This window comes from Haemaphysalis longicornis, unplaced genomic scaffold (assembly GCF_048455015.1).
Source record: "Haemaphysalis longicornis isolate Haplotype H1 unplaced genomic scaffold, Haemaphysalis longicornis Haplotype H1 scaffold_7, whole genome shotgun sequence".
NCBI lineage: Eukaryota > Metazoa > Arthropoda > Arachnida > Ixodida > Ixodidae > Haemaphysalis > Haemaphysalis longicornis.
Genome location: NW_027526422.1, coordinates 106,688,805 through 106,707,055, shown reverse-complemented (window position 1 = coordinate 106,707,055; position 18,251 = coordinate 106,688,805). Strand labels below are relative to the sequence as shown.

Below are 18,251 nucleotides of genomic sequence, written 5' to 3'. Positions count from 1 at the left end.
GAGGAGGACGAGTTACACCCTCCCTTCGAAGTGGTTAGAAAATAGACTTATTCTCTCTCTCTCTCTCTCTCTCTCTCTCTCTCTCTCATGAAAAAGGAAACTGGTGGTCTAATCGACAGAACTACACCGGTTTCGAGAAGCTTTCGGTGAAGTGACTTAGTATGCTCGACGAGATGTGCTGGCGCCGTTGAGCCGCGCGAATACATTGACAAGACTTGGCGTGCTCTAAAAACACCGGCTGATAGGTGGTTTCTTTCACGACTCGCCCACTTCCGCGTGCTCAATGTAGGCGTCGTCGTGCCCTCGAGGCCGCTACTTATCAGGTGTGCCGCGAAATATATTTCTACCCAGAAATTGTTCTGTTTAAATGATTTAAGAAACTCTTACGTACCGAGTCTTGACTATCCGGCAAGGTAATGCACAAAGCTTTGCGAGTAAGGACGTAAATATAGCGACATGATCCACACTACGATGCTTTAACTCTAACCCTGCGCTCTGCTTATGTGGCCCCGGTTATTTCCGCCTTCTGATGCCGCAGACATCGCAATATAAGCTCCGGCACAGTGTTGAAGCTTGAAGCAAAGACCATTTATTGCTGCAGCCTGCTAGAAACGTTACACGAGGGCGACACAGAGGGCGACGCACGGTATCTCAACTGAAGACGCAACAATAAAAAGAAGACAAAAGACCAATCATCAGGTGGGCAGCGTTCTACTACAAGTCGAAAAAGAAGGGTGGCATTGGCCCCCGTCGTTTTTTACAAGCGTTCGCGATAACTGCAAAAACCAAGCACTGCGCTAGCGTTGGAATCACCTCAAGATGCCAAAGCTGCGTCCTTTGCCTAGAGCTAACAGTTAGTGCGTCCGTTTGTAAACAAGGCGGGGGTCAGCGAGCCACAGTCCAGGCAGCAGCAACGGCAGGTCAGCTCCCTTCGTCACGCTGCGTCGTGACGCAAGGAGACAAGTGTCCCATGAAGCCTCACACCTCGCAAGTGATGAAGTGGATCACGAAGGCGTCGTTCACCACGTATCCCTTGTCTGGGTCCTCGATGTCCTCCAGGGTCATGATGGCCGTGTAGCCAATGCCCTCGTTCTCGCCATCCTTGGGTCTTTGGAAGCAGTGCTCCAGGTCAGGGCCCAACTCTTCGGGAACGATCTCAGCCATCTTATGGTACGAGTTGCTTTTCTGGTCCACGATGATGAAGGTACTGCGCCTCTTGTAGGGCCACTCGAGAGTCGGATCATAGGGGCCCTTTGTTATGTAGACGTACACGCTGAGGCAGGTGCGGCCCTTGTCGTCTTTCTCGGAGAAGTGCCCACCGAGGTACATCTTGTAACCCTGGATACCCACGTAGAAGTCGTCGCTGAAGAACGACTTGGTCTTTCCCTCTAGCACCTGCTCCTTGAGCTTGGCGAAGTTGGTGACGTGCCAGATAAACTTGCTCGAGCGGAATCGGTCCTCAATGCTGTCGATGCGACCCTTGAGGTAGGTCTGGATCTTCTCGATTTTGGTCACGATGCGCTTGTTTGCCACGGCCGAGTCCTCGCGCATCTTCTTCATCTCGTTCTTCACGGTCTCCTGGACAGCGTTCACCGTGCTCCGGATGGACTCGAACTCAGCGAAGTTCTCCTTCAGTGACTTGACTTCGCGGCAGACGTCGTCCAGCTTCTCGCGTACCTCGGTGATCTGGTAGCCCTCGGCCCCGGCGTACAGGAGGCTGCCGTCATCAGCGCGGGCGAAGGCAGCCACGGCCGACCCCTCACCGGCCTCCTGCTTGGCCACTGGCCCCGTTGGCGGCTGCGGCTTCTGCGGCTGCTGCAGATGGCGCTGGCACTCGTTCTTCACGTGAGCCGCCACGTCCTGGCGCTTGATCTCCTTCATGCACATGCCGCACTGGACGCTCTGGTGTCCGCACGCGCTCGCGTGCTCCTTGAGGCCACTCAGGAGACCCACGTGGTCGCAGCCGTTGGCCTTGTTGGGGCATGCGACGCGGAAGCTCTGCAGAATGTCAGCCGACGTGGTGTCGTGATATATTTGGTCCGGGAGGCTCCGCTGGTTGTCCATAGGGCACATGAAGACGTCGTCGTCGCGCAGCTTGCTGAAGCACTTGGGGCAGAAGAAGTGCGAGCATTTCGTGAGGTAGAGCTCCGAAGGAACTGCGCCGCAAAGCGAGCAGATACGGTAGATGGGCACCTCTTGCTGGAACTCGATGTTCGTGTAGTCCCCCACGAAAGAAAAACCCGTCAGGTAGCGCTGGCAGGTGGCCATCGCTGTCTGCAGGCTCCGCGGACGCGCGTCTGTTGCCCTTTCTTTGTTCCTTTCTCGTCAGGGCCGACGCGCCGGCACGCCGAGGGAACCGTCAGGCTGCTGGCTCGTTCGGCGGGCTCGAACGCTGTCGCGAGCGGCGCACGCTCTCGCGGTCCCGATCCCTGGGGAGGAGGAATGATGATGACATGGTATCGCCGGAGTCGGTGCAGCAGAAAGATTGGCCCGGCGTCTGCGCTTCGCATTTCTCATCGTCATCGAAAGGTAGCGCATTACTGCTTCGAAAGGCGCGGCACGGTCCAGGAATGGAATGTGCTAGAATGGAGGGGGAGGACGATGGGGTGAAAAGTGTCGATCACCTCAGCACTCCTGTGATGTAGCGAACGTTAAACCATTAGTGCTAGCTTGTCGAACGAGTACTGTAGATTGGTTGTACGCCGCGTCACGGTGCTCTCCCTGCTACTCGGTGTTGAACTGCAGAAAGCGACCACGTTGCACTGGGGCTGTTGACGTAGATTCCATCGCCGTAGACGCCACACCGCTGGACTTCGAACAAGGGTCGCGTAGATGGTAGGGCGCTCAGTGATGACGTGGGGCCTACGGTTGCGCCCCCTTTTCCCTATACTGTGGAACGGCGCGTTCTCAAAGGTGCGACTATCTTTGTGAGGATCGAACGAGACATACAAGCCGAACCCCTATGGGGTTGACCAGTCACCACGTACTAAAAGAGGAGGAGGAATAAGTGATGCTCGTTGAGCGGGGCGGATCATGGAACGGGCGGCCGCTCTTCTTCGCTGTTCGAAAAAGAGCGCGGTTAGAGAATACCTCAAGAAGCATCATCATCACAATCATCACAACGTCTAGGGGATCCGGGTCAACAGATTCTGGACGGGGACTGCCACTAGGGCGTGGATCTGCAGTGGTTTCCTGCCCACTGCGGAGTTGCCGGCAACGACGCAGCTGACTTCATCCACCCACAGTCTCTGAACACAAGCTCTGCCGATCCCACTCACGAGAAAGGATGCGGCAATAGTTGCCTCATCAACCACATGGAAAGCGCAGATGTCTATCTGGACTGACGCAAGGCAGTAATACCCACCTCTTCACGTGACTGATCCCAAGTGCACCTTCAGAATGCCACCTGGGCTCAGCAAGCGCGAGGAAGTCATCCTGCATAGACTGCGCTTGAATTTGGCCTACACAGGACATTACCTGTAGAAAATCCAGCAGGCATCTTCACCTTATTGTTCCTCATGAGACCCACGAGAAGACATTCATCGTGTTATATGCGTGTGTCCAAAGTAAATCGTGCGCAGGGGGAAGCTCATATTACCTTTGTGCAGGCAGCTTGGGCCGGAGCTTGAGCTGAGGGCTGTTTTGAGTCCTTGGCCGTGTCCCAGTCTCGCTACGCGTGCAATAAAAGCTCTCCTGAACCTCCTCAATAACAACAAAAAAAATTCAAGACGAAGCTAACTTTTTAATGGCGTCAGGCGAGGCCCTTCTAACCGCTGTAAGGCCGTACAAGGCCACTTCAAGTTACTACAAGGTGAAGCACTAACATTATTTGTAAAATGGGAGGGCGCGAGCCCTATCTTGGGAAGAGAGAGAGAGAGAGAGAGAGAGAGAGAGAGAGAGAGAGAGAGAGAGAGAGAGAGAGAGATCCGCGACCTCTTGGCCCCTGGAGGCAAAGGTGGTCCCGGTCTCCACAAGTCGAGCCCTGCAGGGCCAGCTCCCAGTGGGTGAGTGTGGGGAATAGAGTGAAAGGGGAGTGCGGGCACTCGCAGACGGTGTGAAGCTGCAAGCACAGCGCTAGTCCTGTCACAACCAGGAACCTACTCAACTTCCTGGTTGTGACTTGACTAGCGCTGCGTTTGTAGCCGCCGAGGCTCTGGACGAGACAAACGCGATATAGACTGTCCCCCACTCTCCTACCCCTCTCTCCCCACTCTCTCTCTTCCTATCCTTTGAAACCCCACTCCCCTTGCCTGGGCTAGGGTTGCATGAGGGTGAACTCCCCGTTGAGTTCAACAATATCCCCAGTTTTTTTTTTTTGGTTAATTCCCTCCTTTCTTAATAAAATACCCCGCCACCACCAAGTTAGGTGTCACGGAAGCTGCTAGTGAGTATAGTGGAAAGGGGAAGCGGGAGGGTTGTGCGTTGTTCGTAATGTAAACCGCGCATACACGAAACCAGTTTGCTCGTTTAAATTACCCGTGTACACGAGCTCGTCCATTACGCCACGGGGCAAACTTTAGAATTCAAACAACGGCGATGATTTTTGGGGGAAGGAGATGATGTTGAGTCGTACCGTGGCGCGGCCCATCTTGGGCCACAGGGCGTCGAATCTCGGGAGCTCGCCCTCGTTTGAGCCGGGGTGTGACCACGAGTGGGAGCATGGCTCGCCGTTTGCGCAGAAGCAAATACATCGACCATTTCGACGGCTACCGTTAGCAAATACGCAAATTTAGGATTCGACGCCGCATACTGCAGCGGAGGTAATATGAGTGAAAAAAAAGTTTCCGTCAATCTTCCGAAATCACTTCATATTGTTTAAATGAATTCAAGTATTGTTGGTATTTTAATTACTCTTTCGTCGCCACTGCTCATACATTACATAACCCTTTTAGAATGTTAATTGTTGGACAGCCTTCGCAATAAGGTTCAGCTACGAGTCCGTGCTAAAAGTTCGTCCCTCAAATTTTCGCTCCTCCTGCTACCAAAAAGTTCGCGTCAAGATTGCCGTACGTTAGTCAGCTCGGTTTCAGTATAGCGAGGATATAGCCTAAAAATCGAGTGCCAAGAACTGTTTGGTGTGGCCTTCCGTTATTGACGAAATTGGTCACTCTCATTGGGAAAAAATTGTGCATGAGTACATCAAGAGAATACTTATTTAAATCAACAAGATCTTAATCAGAAATGGCTGTATCCCAGATACTAATAGTGAATCCTGTGCACATCTTTCCTCACATACGACACGCCAGCGCATTATATTACCGTGCACCTTTTTCCTTTCGGAATTATACAATCATGTCTTCATTCTTGGACGGGTCATTGAAATATTTCGTGGTACCTATGTCTGCGGTATGTCTTTTATATGGCACGTAGTGGTAGTAACGCCCGGGATATAAATTGAACTGAGGGCTCCAGGTTGCGTGCGGCAATGCTCGAGTTCACAGACTTGATTTTAGTCCACGCAGGTTTTATTTTGGGGGAGGAGAAATTTCTGAACACCTATTCTTCCAATATCTTGCCGCACATTAATGATGCCTAAGTGGCCTACATCATATTCGTTCAGTGGTACGCATTTTAGCTCTTCAGCGCAATTCATGGAGCAAGTAAGAGAAAATAAAACGAAAAGGAGAAAATGACTTTATTATCGGTCAGTCTAAGACCTAAGAAAGCTTTCCTTTGCTACATGGCGCAGTACAACACCAATAACTAGAGTGAACTAGAAGTATTCTAGTTCACTCTACCAATAACAAACGCTCCACCTGGAAACCGAAAGCGAAACTCACGGCTCCTTTGTCCAAACTAATAGCTTAAAAGCAATTTTAACTAGTTTAAAGGATACTGAATAAATAATCAATACAAACTGTTTAACTCTTGCCGGTGCTATAGTTTTCTTCTAAAAAAGCATAACAAGAACTATATTATCTGTATGTAACAAGAAGAAGGACTGCTAAAAGACAAGCAGCCATTGCAATCCAATCCACACCGAGGAGCTTCCTGGGCCCGTCTGCCGTCTGCACGCAATGGCTGGACTAGGATTGCCAAAGTTCACCAGAAACGCGAATACCGTTCCTAGCCCCGGTGAATTAAGTGACGTCGAGCGTCTCGAGGACTTACCAGAAGCTGATTTCCGAGGCATGACTCTTTCGCTGAGCCAGGAAACGACCGAGGCCACCTCTCCTAACCCAACGTCGGAGCAGCGCGGTGTCGATGTTCCGTGCTTGGTTTCAAATCGCTGCCTCGCACGTAAGCAATTTCTACGTTATTTCACACGCCCGGGACCTCATGCCGCACTGTGGTGCAGTACCAGCCGTTATCGCTGCTTCGGAGCTCAGTCTGCGTTGAAGTTTTCGCGAGTCATTCGAGCGAGTCAAACGAGCCTAGTGCGCTTAGCAAACTCTTGCATTTTATTATTGTTTGCATATATAAAATCCATCTGCAACAAGCGATCCGTGCCTGCATGAAATGTGGAAACTGTGCTTTGATAGGTCGCGCACTTGAGCGGCATGTGTCGAGAGGTTTACCGATTGTTTCGACACGTAACACGCAACGTTCGACGTTCTTGTCTCTATTCGCTTTTTTCCCACCTTCCGTTACGCTTTGTAACGTTTTGTGATCTCCCCAGGACACTTTTTACTTTGACGTACGTACGTGCCGAGTAGGAAACTCCCACTTGTAATTTTCCGTCATCGCTGATGGCATCATAAATGGAGGTTTTACTCTTTCTGTTCGTGCGCGCAGACGACAACGCCTACCGTTCGTAGAAGCTTTTATTTCTCTTTTGCACCTGTCTTTTTCCTTACTTTATGTTTCCGGCACGGTTTCGAGGCGCCCCTCGGCTACTCGTGTTACACGCGGTTTAACTTTGCACCCCGCCGCTATTCATACAGGTGGTTTTACTGCGCCGCCGATTTAGCGCATTTCCCCTGCGCCGTCGGGAAGAGAGCTCTCAGTGTAGAGCTCCGCGTCAGCGCATTGCGCCCTATTTTTAAATGCGAATGCATTTATTAGTCGGGGGTTGTCTTGCGTCCATCGAGCGGCGTGCGCCTGCATTCCTCCAGCGCGAGCGCACGTGAGCGCGCGCCTCGTAGTTCTGCCTTCGTCGTCGTCGTCGTCGTAAATGCGAATGCATTTCTTAGTCGGGGGTTGTCGTGCTCCGTCGGCGTGCGCCCACAGGTGTTATCTCTCCGCGCTCAATGCCGAACGCATGCGCTTGAAGCGAGCTGTACTAGTTTGCTCGAAGCGGCAAGGACGGCGAGTACTGCGGTGTTAGTCTCGTGTCTAACGTGTATGGGAACTTGATATCGCACGCCGTTGCCACGTCTCCCGTTCGAGACACGTCTCCGTACAAGGACTTGTACACCCTTGCCTACACCGGAGACGGAGTCTTTGTGGTGACCGTGTACCTCGCGCCCAACCTCGCTCGAGGCGCCGTTGCCGCGCAGCTGGACGCGGCTATTCGCCCCGAGCGCGAACACAGTCGGCCCCTGGCGGCGGCGGGACGAACCGCTCCTAGTGTGGATGGCGCTCTCGCGTCGTCTGCTTTTTCCCATTGCGTGCGGCGCAAGACGCGTGCTGCACACGACAAAACAGCCAATATGTGTGCTCGTTTGGCAGTAAGCAATGTCTTAGTTACCTCTGCTTGCGCATTTCCTCTAGAAACGCAATAATCAGCGGCCGTTGCGGGTTAATGCGCTGGTTTAATTCCACGTAACATCTTCGCCCTGGTCACAGCTTGAGTGTGAAACTTGTTATACACATTGCTTCCACACATTGCACTTTACTGATTGTTGAGTGCAGTCGTCTGCCGTTTCGGGAACGTCTAAGGGTGCTTTTTGAAGGTGGCGTGGTGATTATTTAAAGGATAAAAGTTTAGTACGCGAAACGGGTAAGCAGCGACAAGACCTGTGCACACGCGTGCAAATTCCACACCCTTGTAAAATTGCGCTGTGTCCTTACAGAAAGAAGAAACAAAGAAAAACATTTACGCTGCACACGACCCGTGCGCTATCGCCCATGTGTGATCGTGTCCTTCCCGTACCTTTCCTAAAATAAATACCATTTTTGGACAGTCGTTGTTTATACTGAAGAGGAGGAATAAACATTTATTCAAATGTATCGAGTTGCTAATTTTACGTATTATTTAAAATACGTTTCTATGGATGCGCAAGAGTATTTAGGGGAGATTTCTCGGCAAAATTAAGCAGTTGTGAGTTTGCGAGTGTCATGTGACATTTCGTGTGTCATTTTCATATAGATCATTTTCAAATCCGACATGAATCACCTTGTCCAGAAATGTCTCACTCAGTATAACCAAATGCCTAATATGGTCACGTCTTAACCTCTTATGGTGGACGTAAGTTTAAAGAAAGAAGAGAAAACGCGTAATATAATGCGCGTTGTTGCCCACATGTGTGAGGGGTGTGCGCCATGACTCGCTGTTTTTTTTTTTTTCCCCACAATGCTTGCTTTCAATACAATTTTGAAAGGCGAGCCACAATTCCTGGACAATCCCGGACCAAAGGGGAGTTAATCAGTTTTGAAAATACGTACTGCTTTTTCACCGCTACAGAACACGACGCCTATGTGTAGTTTCGATTGTAAGTAATACTGATAACTATAGTTTGGCTTTTCGCGTTACATGCGTTCTCTTCTCGCTGCTCTTGCAACGTTGGCAGGAGCCCCCCCCCCCCCCCTTACCTTTCGCGAAAAAAAAAACTAAATGCACAGAATTTCATTTTTTAACCAATCCTCAAGAATTAAATGCCATGACAAAAGCGATATTCAGTTTACAAAACAAAGTAGTTACCGGGAACCCGTTGCGCTGATTCGCAACGAGAAATAAAAAAGGAAATGTTTTACTACATCTGCAACAGCGCAACTTCATTTATTGCCATCTTTAGGGTTCGTAAGCAACCTTATACGCAAGAATGCAAACACATCTCGCTGTTGCAGGCACCTGTTAGATTTTAAAAGGAACGCAAATTGTCAACATAGCAGCCGTAACAGAAAATTTGTGCTCACTGTGAGGTCCCAGAAGCTTGGTTTGCACACTGTAAACAGCTGCTTGTCACTTTGCGAAAACCTAGCTAAACATGAGATGTTGATTGTACTGCGTGCGTTGACAATTCAATTCGCGAGTTCACTTGCGACGAAAGCCGTAAATAATTGATCCGAAACCGTTGTTCATCAAACCTTCCTTCAGAGTCGTTAAAATTTCATTTAAAAGACCCGTTAGAGCGGTTACATTTATATCTTTGCGCTGATCAAAATTCAGTAATTTTATGTTGCCTTTTGAAACACAAAAAATATCGTCAGCTCTTAGAAAGAATTTCGGGGCAGTTAAGTATAGTGTTACCATTTCAGGGCATCCCACAAATGCAAGAATGCGTCATGCTACCAGTGAAAGCGATTGAGATTGCCGTTGTAAACTGAATTTCAGAGATCGCGGCTTCCTGATTTGTTTCTATTTATGCTTTTATTGAAGGCTCAAATCCATAGTCTGGAAAGATCGAGCTTGCTACGAGCCACAGCGTACAAGTTCATTGTCACAATTACGGCCATTCTGAGATTCCCGATGAGTCGTCGCTTTTTTTGGCGTAGTAATGAAAACTGACTGCCGCTTCCATGCTATACATTGAACGTTGAGGAACCGAACTACATTATACCACTCTTGTTTGCACATTTCGTGCGCACAATCGGGGGAAAAAAGGCACGAAGCGCGCCCACAGTGTGCATTCTTACGGGCCGCTCAGCGGAGCATCCACACTAGCAGCGCGACGCTGTCGCCACCTACATGTCGAGCTCGCGGCGAATAGGGACCGGGCAGCTGGACGGGTGGCGCCACCACTCGGCGCTCCCTTCGTCAGTGGAATGAGCCGGTGCATTGGACTACACAGCCTCCCGTCGTTTTTGGCGTGTTTGCTTCGGTGCTTTCTATGTTTTGGTGGCGTTGTGAGCAGACATGTGAGATGAAACGATGTCTAAACAGATGTGCTGGGTTCTTAGATGCTGTAATGACTACGTAAACTTGTCGGACGCGTCTAAAGTTGGATATCGGCTGCAATGGCACGAGCGCTTTTTGCTGCGATCTGCGCTTGGCTCCACCCGTTCTGATTACGAATAAAACTACTATTATTAGTATTATTTTCTTCTTAAATGCACTCACGGCTACGGAAACTTATTGGATGCTTGTAAGGTTGGGAAAGGGCTACATTGACACAAGCGCTTTTCGCAGCGTTCTGCGCCTGGCTCCGCGCGATCTGAGTAGGAATAAAACTATTAGCAATATTACAATTCATTTCTACCACTTTAAATTATCTTCACTGGTTTCAATGACCACGGTTTCCACGCCAGCCTTAGCTCTGGGATACCTCGATACGTGTGCTTTAAATAGAAATGCACCTGCATACGAGATGGATTACCGTGTAGCCGTAGAAATGTTGCGGTAGTTTACTTTCTGTAACCGTGAGCTTTGTACCTTCGGTTTTTGTGAGCGACACTGTGACAGCATGGGAGCCTGAAAGCCGAAGTGGAAATCCCACGTTTGTGGTGGTCATTTTATCAAGAGTCAAAGTTATTCACCAACTCAACAGCCCAAGCTACAAACCATCCCTCCTCCCCTTCCCGTTTTACCACCTGCGTAGAATAAAGGCTGGCACCGATAGTTAAAAAATGTGGCAGTGTTAACGTCAGCCAATGTTTTTTAATGCTTAAGCATTCTTTACAGAGTATCTAAAAAATCGTGTAATGCCTGGTGAAGACACCAAAAACGCGCGATTAGTTGCCTCAAATATGGGTGCATGAGCCCGAGTCCCCCACCACAGACACATTTCCGACACGCTGGAAAAAGTTTAGATCTGGAGAGGGGGCATGGAAGTTCAACATTAAACAGCAAAATCATCTAGCCCTCCGTCTAATGATTATGACGGTTGAACACAAAGCTTTCTTCGTGCGAAATCGAATGGGAAATGGTCAAAGTCAAAGACGCTGCGATCTAAAGACCAAACTGCGTGCTGGTCAAATTCGACGCTGAACTAGTCAAGGTTTAAATCCAGAAGGCAACCAAGGAAACCCATACGATAGAGCTTTGCGATAAACTATCATCGTCGTTAGACGGAGGTGTGCATGATTTTTCAAGCGTAGGTGGCAGCTTGTAAACCGACCGCAGCATTCAGGTGTGAAGCTGAGTACGGGTTTCGGGCACCCTCCTGTCTTGCGTCCTTCAGCCACGCAGGAATTGGTTTTTGAAAAACCATTTACCAACTAGCCAGCAACCATTGCAATTCTTGTAAAGCAATGCTTCCCCACGACAAGCAATAACATTCTGCTATCATGCGGTATTTATTCTATCAACGAATCCCGATGACTGCATAAGAGCATTTCTGTGTAATTAAACACGTTTCAGCCGTAGGTAATGAAGATACGGAAGCGTCGTCGGTCACAATTTCTGTTTTGAGGTAAATCTTCGAAGACACCCTCCAACTTTGTCTTTCGCTTGTGCACGACGTCGGCGCCGTTTCGTCATCAACTGCCAAAGGCCAGCGCCGCAGCATTCCTAGATCGGTTGCACACACCGGCTTTGTGGGAGCATTTAGCGGCAATATACTCCTCGATTCACAAAACTGCATGCAGGCATGAAAAAATTGCATGAAGCAACGAACTTTCACTTCCAGCTTGACTTCCAGCTTGGCGTATTGAGCGTCGTCTGCTATTTGTACATACTGAGTATGGGCGTAAATAACACACATGACATGCCTCGTAAACGTCACATCCACACTCAAGATATACCGATCTGAAAAATGAACGTGGGGATACGGTCGCTTTGAAAGCCGCACCGCAGAAAAACGACAGAAAGCCATGCACAACTATGCTGCGCTGACCGCCACCGGCATTCCACTGACGAGCGGTTCGCCACGGGCGGCGCTGTTCGCTGAAACGACGGTGGTGCCATACAACGGCCGCCCGGTCCCTATGGAAAGTGTGTGCGTGCGCTCCAAACCCTCTGACCCCATAGTCTTGGTTGGCGACTTCAACGTTGACGTGCGCAAGAAGAGTGGCGAGTGGCTGGTCGAGTACATGCAGACTAGGCACTCTATGCATTGTCTCTCTGCCGGCTTCGACACGTGCCCCACTACCATTCACGGGAGTTGCATTGATCTGGTCTTTACGCGAAACTGTGATGCGCGTATGCTTCTCAAAGACCCTTTGACCGTGCACTTTAGCAATTACAAGGCAGTGATTGTGGCCGTCAGGTACAACGATAATACAAACAGGTGCTAATGAATAAATGATTACGTTCACACTCTCGTCATTAATTACGCCATTACTCGCAACACACTCATCGGTGCACCCAATGCGTTCGCATTTCTGCACGATTCCCTTCGGGGAGGTGCGGGGGAATTTTTTTCTTTCGCGGTAGTTGTTAGTGCGTCCATGCATCTCTTGATTGATTGATTGATTGATTGTGGGGTTTAACGCGCCGACGCTACCCAGGCGATGAGGCGCGCCGTAGTGGAGGGCTCCGGATTAATTTCGACCACCTGGGGATTATTATCGTGCGCTGAAATCTCGAACACACGAGCGTTTTTGCTTGTCGCCTCCATCAGAAAAGCGGCCGCCGCGGCCGGGAATCGAACCCGCGTCCTCGTGCTCAGCAGCGCAACGCCTAGCCACTGAGCCACCGCGGCGGGTGTCAATACATCCAGCTGTATGCACCCTTGCGCAGCAGCGATAAAGAACGGCCAGGCGGAACAAGCTAGCACCTGGGCTGTTGCAAAACAGTTCATTTTAGGACTGCATCGAACATTACGTGGGATGCAGAGTAGTATGTGGACGGCATCGTTTGCATGGAAACAGAGCTCAGGTATAAGCACATGTAGAAGTATAGTGATAGCAATCATCCAAGGGTGGTATTGGTGGTGGAAATTTTTTTGAAGGGTTCGCGAAAGGCAGGGTTAGTCTTCATTCACACAACCGTCACCTTCTTCGTCACGGCACCGTCACGTCAAGAAACCGCGACGGAGACGTAAACGGAGTAGCGTTCGTACTGGAGCTCCCCGTCAGAGTACAGGGTCGTCTGCCTAGTGATCTGTTTAGCCTAGAATTGAGCGTCCTTAATCTGAGAAGTAATGAAAATGCTTATATTTTTACGTGTGCTCTTTTCGCTAAATTAAGCCGTAAAAATTTGTTTTCTGATTGGCTGGTTTACCATGGGGCGTGGTCCTGTCGTGTTGACGGAATGGAAATGTAGTGCTCGGCCTCCCGTCACCATCGCACCGTTTTCGGCCAGAAATCGTCTGAGAAACCGTCGCCCATGACGGAAGACGGTGACGTGACGAGGTGAAAAACAGCTGTGTGAATGACGGCTTAGAGGTTCACGTGGTCGAATTTAACTAAATCCAGGTCATTCACCACGTCAATGATATCGACGCTTTGTGGTCGCTGCCGTGAGAAATAGAGTGAAAGGACATTATATTTGAGGATTTGATGAAATACAGTCAAACCTCGGTACAACGAACACCACATTAACGAACTTTTCAGATTAACGAGCGTTTAAGAAGTCCCACGCCGACTGCTTATAGTTTTAATGTAAAATTATTTCACTACAACGTACTTCAGAATAGCGAACGTTTCAAAATAACGATCGTTTTATTTAGTTTCGTGCCATGTTAACAACACCTCAGTACTACGAACTCATATTTTCAAGGCCGGAGACTCTTAGAAGTCCGTTAAACAATCGCGGCAACCGGGGCAGCGTGCTAGTAGACGACACGGCAAAGCGCAGCGAAGAAGAGGACGTCTTGCAACTTGCTCCGCGGAATGCGGCAGCCGATGCAAGAGGGAGAAAAAAGGTGAGGAGAAGAGAGAAAATGAAGCATGGGTAGCCTTCTCCGTCCCGAAAGCCGCGGCCGCGCTATTCGCGCTCACCCCAACTTTTTCTACGTTCCGCCGCTGCTCACGTGGCTTGCTGGATCTTCACGGACATCAGCGGAGCTGACAACAGAGGACATTCATTGCCCAGCGTCCAGGATGAAGAAGTGAAGATGGCAGCGAGGATGGCATGAACAACGATGCCTCTGAGGGTACCGCAACAGCACTCGAAGACTACGACGAGCACGCGACGACTGCGGATGTGGTGGACAGCATACAAAAACTCCGCACATGTCCGGGGAAAAACCGCACGGCCACTGATTCACTCCCCAGGAATGTGTAAGAGTTTGAGTCCTTCGTGCTAGGAAGCTTGTGCTACTCGTGCTAGATGAAAATCGCCAACCACTTTAAATAAACGTGCATTGTTTCATGATCACTAGTGCATTTTTTTTTTTGTGAAAAATGACTCCAAGGATGCACTGCTGTACACGTAGGTCGTTTTAGGCATTGAAATACTATTCGTTTTCTTAAATTTTGCGATTTTCACTATAACGACCTTTCAGAATAACGAGCAATTTTCCACGGTCCCCTGAAGTTTGTTATATCGAGATATCACTGTACACTTTTTTCAGTCGAGTCTAGCAGGCTTTGCAATGTTGGGAGCTCATGAAGATTGCTTTACTCTGCCAATGTGTTGCAAGCAGGCAAATGCAGCTAGTGTTAACATTTGAAAAATTGAAGGGGCGTGCAGGCTTGTGTGTTGAAGGAAGTCCAGGTCACTTTACGCAGTTGATGTTCTGTGCTCGTATCCAAAAAGTGAACGTCGACGACTTCAGCGTTTGACTTTTCCCTGAGCGGTTTAGCTGGGAAAACACCATACGAACCTTCACGTGTCGTGACAATGTAGCCTCTGGGAAATTTGATGCTACCCATTCATTAGTGCACCGACTGTTCCATGGATCAAACCGAATTACGGAAAGGTCTGTGTGGTACATGAAGCATCTCGTGCCTCTGCAAAAAAAAAAACAAAATAACAAAAGAGGTAGTTGCGTTGAAAGAGCAAAACCCGTTTACTGTGCTTCGAATTCCCTGATGTTGCTTCGGGGTAAAAACCTTACTTTGGAGTTCGAGCACCGTATTTTCTTGTGTCTTCTATAGCTTGTACGATGTCATGTATGCATTTAAGAGAAAGCAAATGGTCCTGGCAGCAGCAGAAGGATAAGAAAGAAAGAAAAGTTGGATAGAAAAGCTGCTTAGAAGGCAAAGTGTCTGGCATAATATTAGTGCCAAAAACACTGTGTTATTGGTTTTTATAAAGGCTATAAAGAGGAAATACAAGCTTGGTTCATTAGGAATAATGCTTTGTCCTAGTAACAGTAATACCAGTCTTATGGCAAGCCTAAAAAAATCTAGGCATTCAGGAAAATAGATTAAGCAGTGGCCACTTTTTTTACGGTGTCTTTAGGACATCAAATCGATTGCGATTGGGCGACTGCCAGCCAAAGCCACTGCCTCGAAACGCAACTGTGCGATTATACTGATGCGTCTAGTTCTGTTCAATTGCATTACTTGAATGCTATGAACGCAGTTATAACTGTGTTTCTAAACCATTTACCATTCTGAAACATTGCTGGCATTCTGCAGCACAAAATTTGAGAGTTTTTCAATATTTATTGTATTCCTTTGGTTAAAAGACGTCTTTCAGGGCTGGAGTGAGGCTGAGTGAGTTACCGAAAGTGAATTTTTTTTCCAATTGGACCAACTTTAGGACCTTTATAAGAAGTGTTCTGTTGCTATGCATGTGGGGTCATGTTTGTAACCATGTTGTGAGTGACTATTTCTGATGAAACCAAAACACAAACAATGCCACGCGTAACATATTTGAGTGCACGTTAAACAACCCATTCATCGTTGACCTCCACTACAGCATACCTCGCAACCCATTTAGCTTTGGCGCATTAAATCCTGGATTGAACTTGCTAAACGTTTTGAAGCCCCCTTCATGACCTAACTTAACCGAGGACCTTTCACTCTGGCTTGGCTTACACCCAACGTTCTACTTGAGGTGCTTCTAACACCTAGTCTCAATGGTACGCTGTGGTGTTATTTATTGATAATTTTCTCGCAACAAAGGGCCATGCTCAGACATGTACCACGTTTATGGGAATAAGGGAGAAATTGCGCACTAGGGCACAATAAATCAATCCTGACTGGGTGCGTGCCTTGCTCTTTCTGTGGAACAGCTGCTGGCAGTCTGGAGAGGAATTCGGTGAGCACAGCCGAGAACGTGTCCACGGCGTCCGTTCCGAGCCTCGTGCGACAGTCCTCTCGCGAGATATCGGAGGAAGAGACCAAGGAGTACTTTTCTGTACGGGTGAGCAAGGGGGGTCCTCCTCTGGAGGTGCTTGCTTGCGTTTGCTGTGATTTCAGTGACAGTGTTCTCTCCCTCCTCTTGTTTTAGTTAAGTTCATTGTTGGGGATGTTCCTTTTTCAAGTGTCTCTTTTTTTTTATATTCTACTGCGAATGCCTAACATTGCTGCCTTTTATCCCTGTTTGCTTGGGCTCAGATTTGGGGCAGTGCCAATATAGTATTACCCTTCTCGCAGGGCTCAGGGAAAGGTGTTTGATAAACATGGGCACACTGCATTAGTTGAAGTTGGGATAAGACAGGCGGGAAGTTTTAAGTGCAGAGCACTTTAGGGGCTCGCTTTGTCATCGTAGCTCACTCGCTGGACCCAAGTAGAGCCGCACGGCGTTCCGTCATGGCAGCTATCGTCGTAGTGTAACCCAGAGGCTTCGAAAATCATGTCATTTAAATAGTCATACCCTTACCAGTACTCACCTACGGGGCAGAAACTTGGAGGCTGACTAAGAGGATTCAACTTAAATTGAGAACGACTCAGTGGGCAATGGAGCGGAAGATGATAGGTGTAACATGAAGGGACAAGAAGAGAGCGGAGTGGGTCAGGGAACAAACGTGGGTTAAGGACATAGTAGTAGAAATTAAGAAGAAGAAATGCACGTGGGCACGGCATGTAATGCGAAGGCAAGATGACCGTTGGACATTAAGGGTAACAGAGTGGATCCCTAGAGGAGGCAAGCATTGCACGGGACGGCAGAAAGTTAGGTGGGCACATGAGATCAAGAAGTGTGCGGGGATAAATTGGTCACAGTTAGCACAGGACCGGGGTAATTGGAGATTATGGGAGAGAGGCCTTTGCCCTGCAGTGGGCGTAGAAGGGCTGGTGATGATGATGATGAACCATTTGAAACTCGTGAACCGCTGGCACCTGTCCTACATCTCCCAGTTGTTTAGCGCAAAGAAAACTGTAGGTACATTTGAGGCAAAATGTACGTAATTAACCAGCAGCACCTGCATTTGTTTAGTTTGAAACGCTGGTTGGGTTGGTTTTTCTGATAGTAAGTGAAAAAAAGTGGTGGGGCAACACCAGCACGGGCGGGAGGAAAAGCAAGCACAAGACGAACACAACTCCCGCTGGCGCAGTTTCAGGCAGGGGGCGCGCGAGCACTGCGAAGAAGGCGGGAAATTTGAATGGCATTGGGTGGTACCAGTGAGCGGATAACGGCGCTACAGCCCATTATGGCGAATCACTGCTCTGCACTTCAGACAGTTTTCACACTGAGTGGAACGGCTTTTTTTTTTTTTTTATCGTACTGCGGATGCCTAACATTGCTGCCTTTTGTCCCCGCTTGCTTTAACTGGGATTTGGGGCGATGCCAACGCAATAGTACCCCTCCTTCAGGGCTGAGGGAAAGTCTTTCCTATCTGTTACACACGCACGCAGGGAGTGCAGATTTTGTAGTTCTGTATAATGTGGCTCATGCCTGCTAAGTCATTGCAGGCGAACCTTTTTGGATGCAACGACAGTATTTCTTGTGCAGAGAATAATTCTGCGATGTCTGTGCAGCATCAGCATTAGTTCACTATAAAAAGGCTATATGGTCAGAATGGATGCTAGTGCACAATGGGCCTATCGTGTCATGGTAAGCTGGGCCTTGGACAGCAAAATTATTCACCAGTAATCTTTATGCTATGGGGTGGTGTTAACCAGTAGCTAATAGCAGTAGTGTAAGGGTGAGAACAGTGGTGCTGCTGCTGCTGATTTTTTTTTGGGGGGGGGGGTGGGGTGGTTCAGAAGAGGGGAATGTTACTGACTACAAATTTTCAATGTCGCGCTTGTTGGCAAGCATAAGTGCATTGGCACCGTCAACATTTTCTGCCAGCTGCGTTGGGAATACCCTTTTAAATGGAAGCAGTTATGCTTACTTGAGAAAATAATTGATGTTGTGCTAACAAAAAATTTCTCCTAATAATTTCTGAGGAGGGAGGAGAGTATAGAAAAAAGAGGGCTATAAAACACGC

The 18,251-nt window shown here is 48.7% G+C and overlaps 2 protein-coding genes across 4 annotated transcripts in view; one reads left to right on the top strand and one right to left on the bottom strand.

Moving 5' to 3' along the window:
* Positions 1-578: 578 nt before the first annotated feature.
* On the bottom strand, positions 579-2,805 carry LOC144144775 (TNF receptor-associated factor 5-like). Its single transcript, XM_077676286.1, has one exon. It carries the CDS (start codon positions 2,266-2,268, stop codon positions 979-981), a length of 1,290 nt encoding a protein of 429 aa, XP_077532412.1. The 5' UTR covers positions 2,269-2,805; the 3' UTR covers positions 579-978.
* A 3,157-nt stretch (positions 2,806-5,962) lies between these two features.
* LOC144146784 (tumor protein p63-regulated gene 1-like protein) overlaps positions 5,963-18,251 on the top strand; it is a 44,027-nt gene continuing 31,738 nt past the window's right edge. The window contains exons 1-2 of one of the 3 annotated variants that reach the window (XM_077678714.1): positions 5,963-6,240; positions 16,110-16,234. In XM_077678714.1, coding sequence (XP_077534840.1) covers positions 6,018-6,240; positions 16,110-16,234 — 348 coding nt within the window. In that variant the 5' untranslated portion in view covers positions 5,963-6,017. Of the gene's footprint in view, positions 6,241-16,109; positions 16,241-18,251 lie in introns of all 3 variants that reach the window. The other 2 variants (XM_077678713.1, XM_077678716.1) reach the window with 2 other exon arrangements.

Coding starts and splice junctions, on each gene's coding strand:
- LOC144144775 (XM_077676286.1), bottom strand. CDS start 2,268: ATGGCCACCTGCCAGCGCTACCTGACGGGTTTTTCTTTCGTGGGGGAC.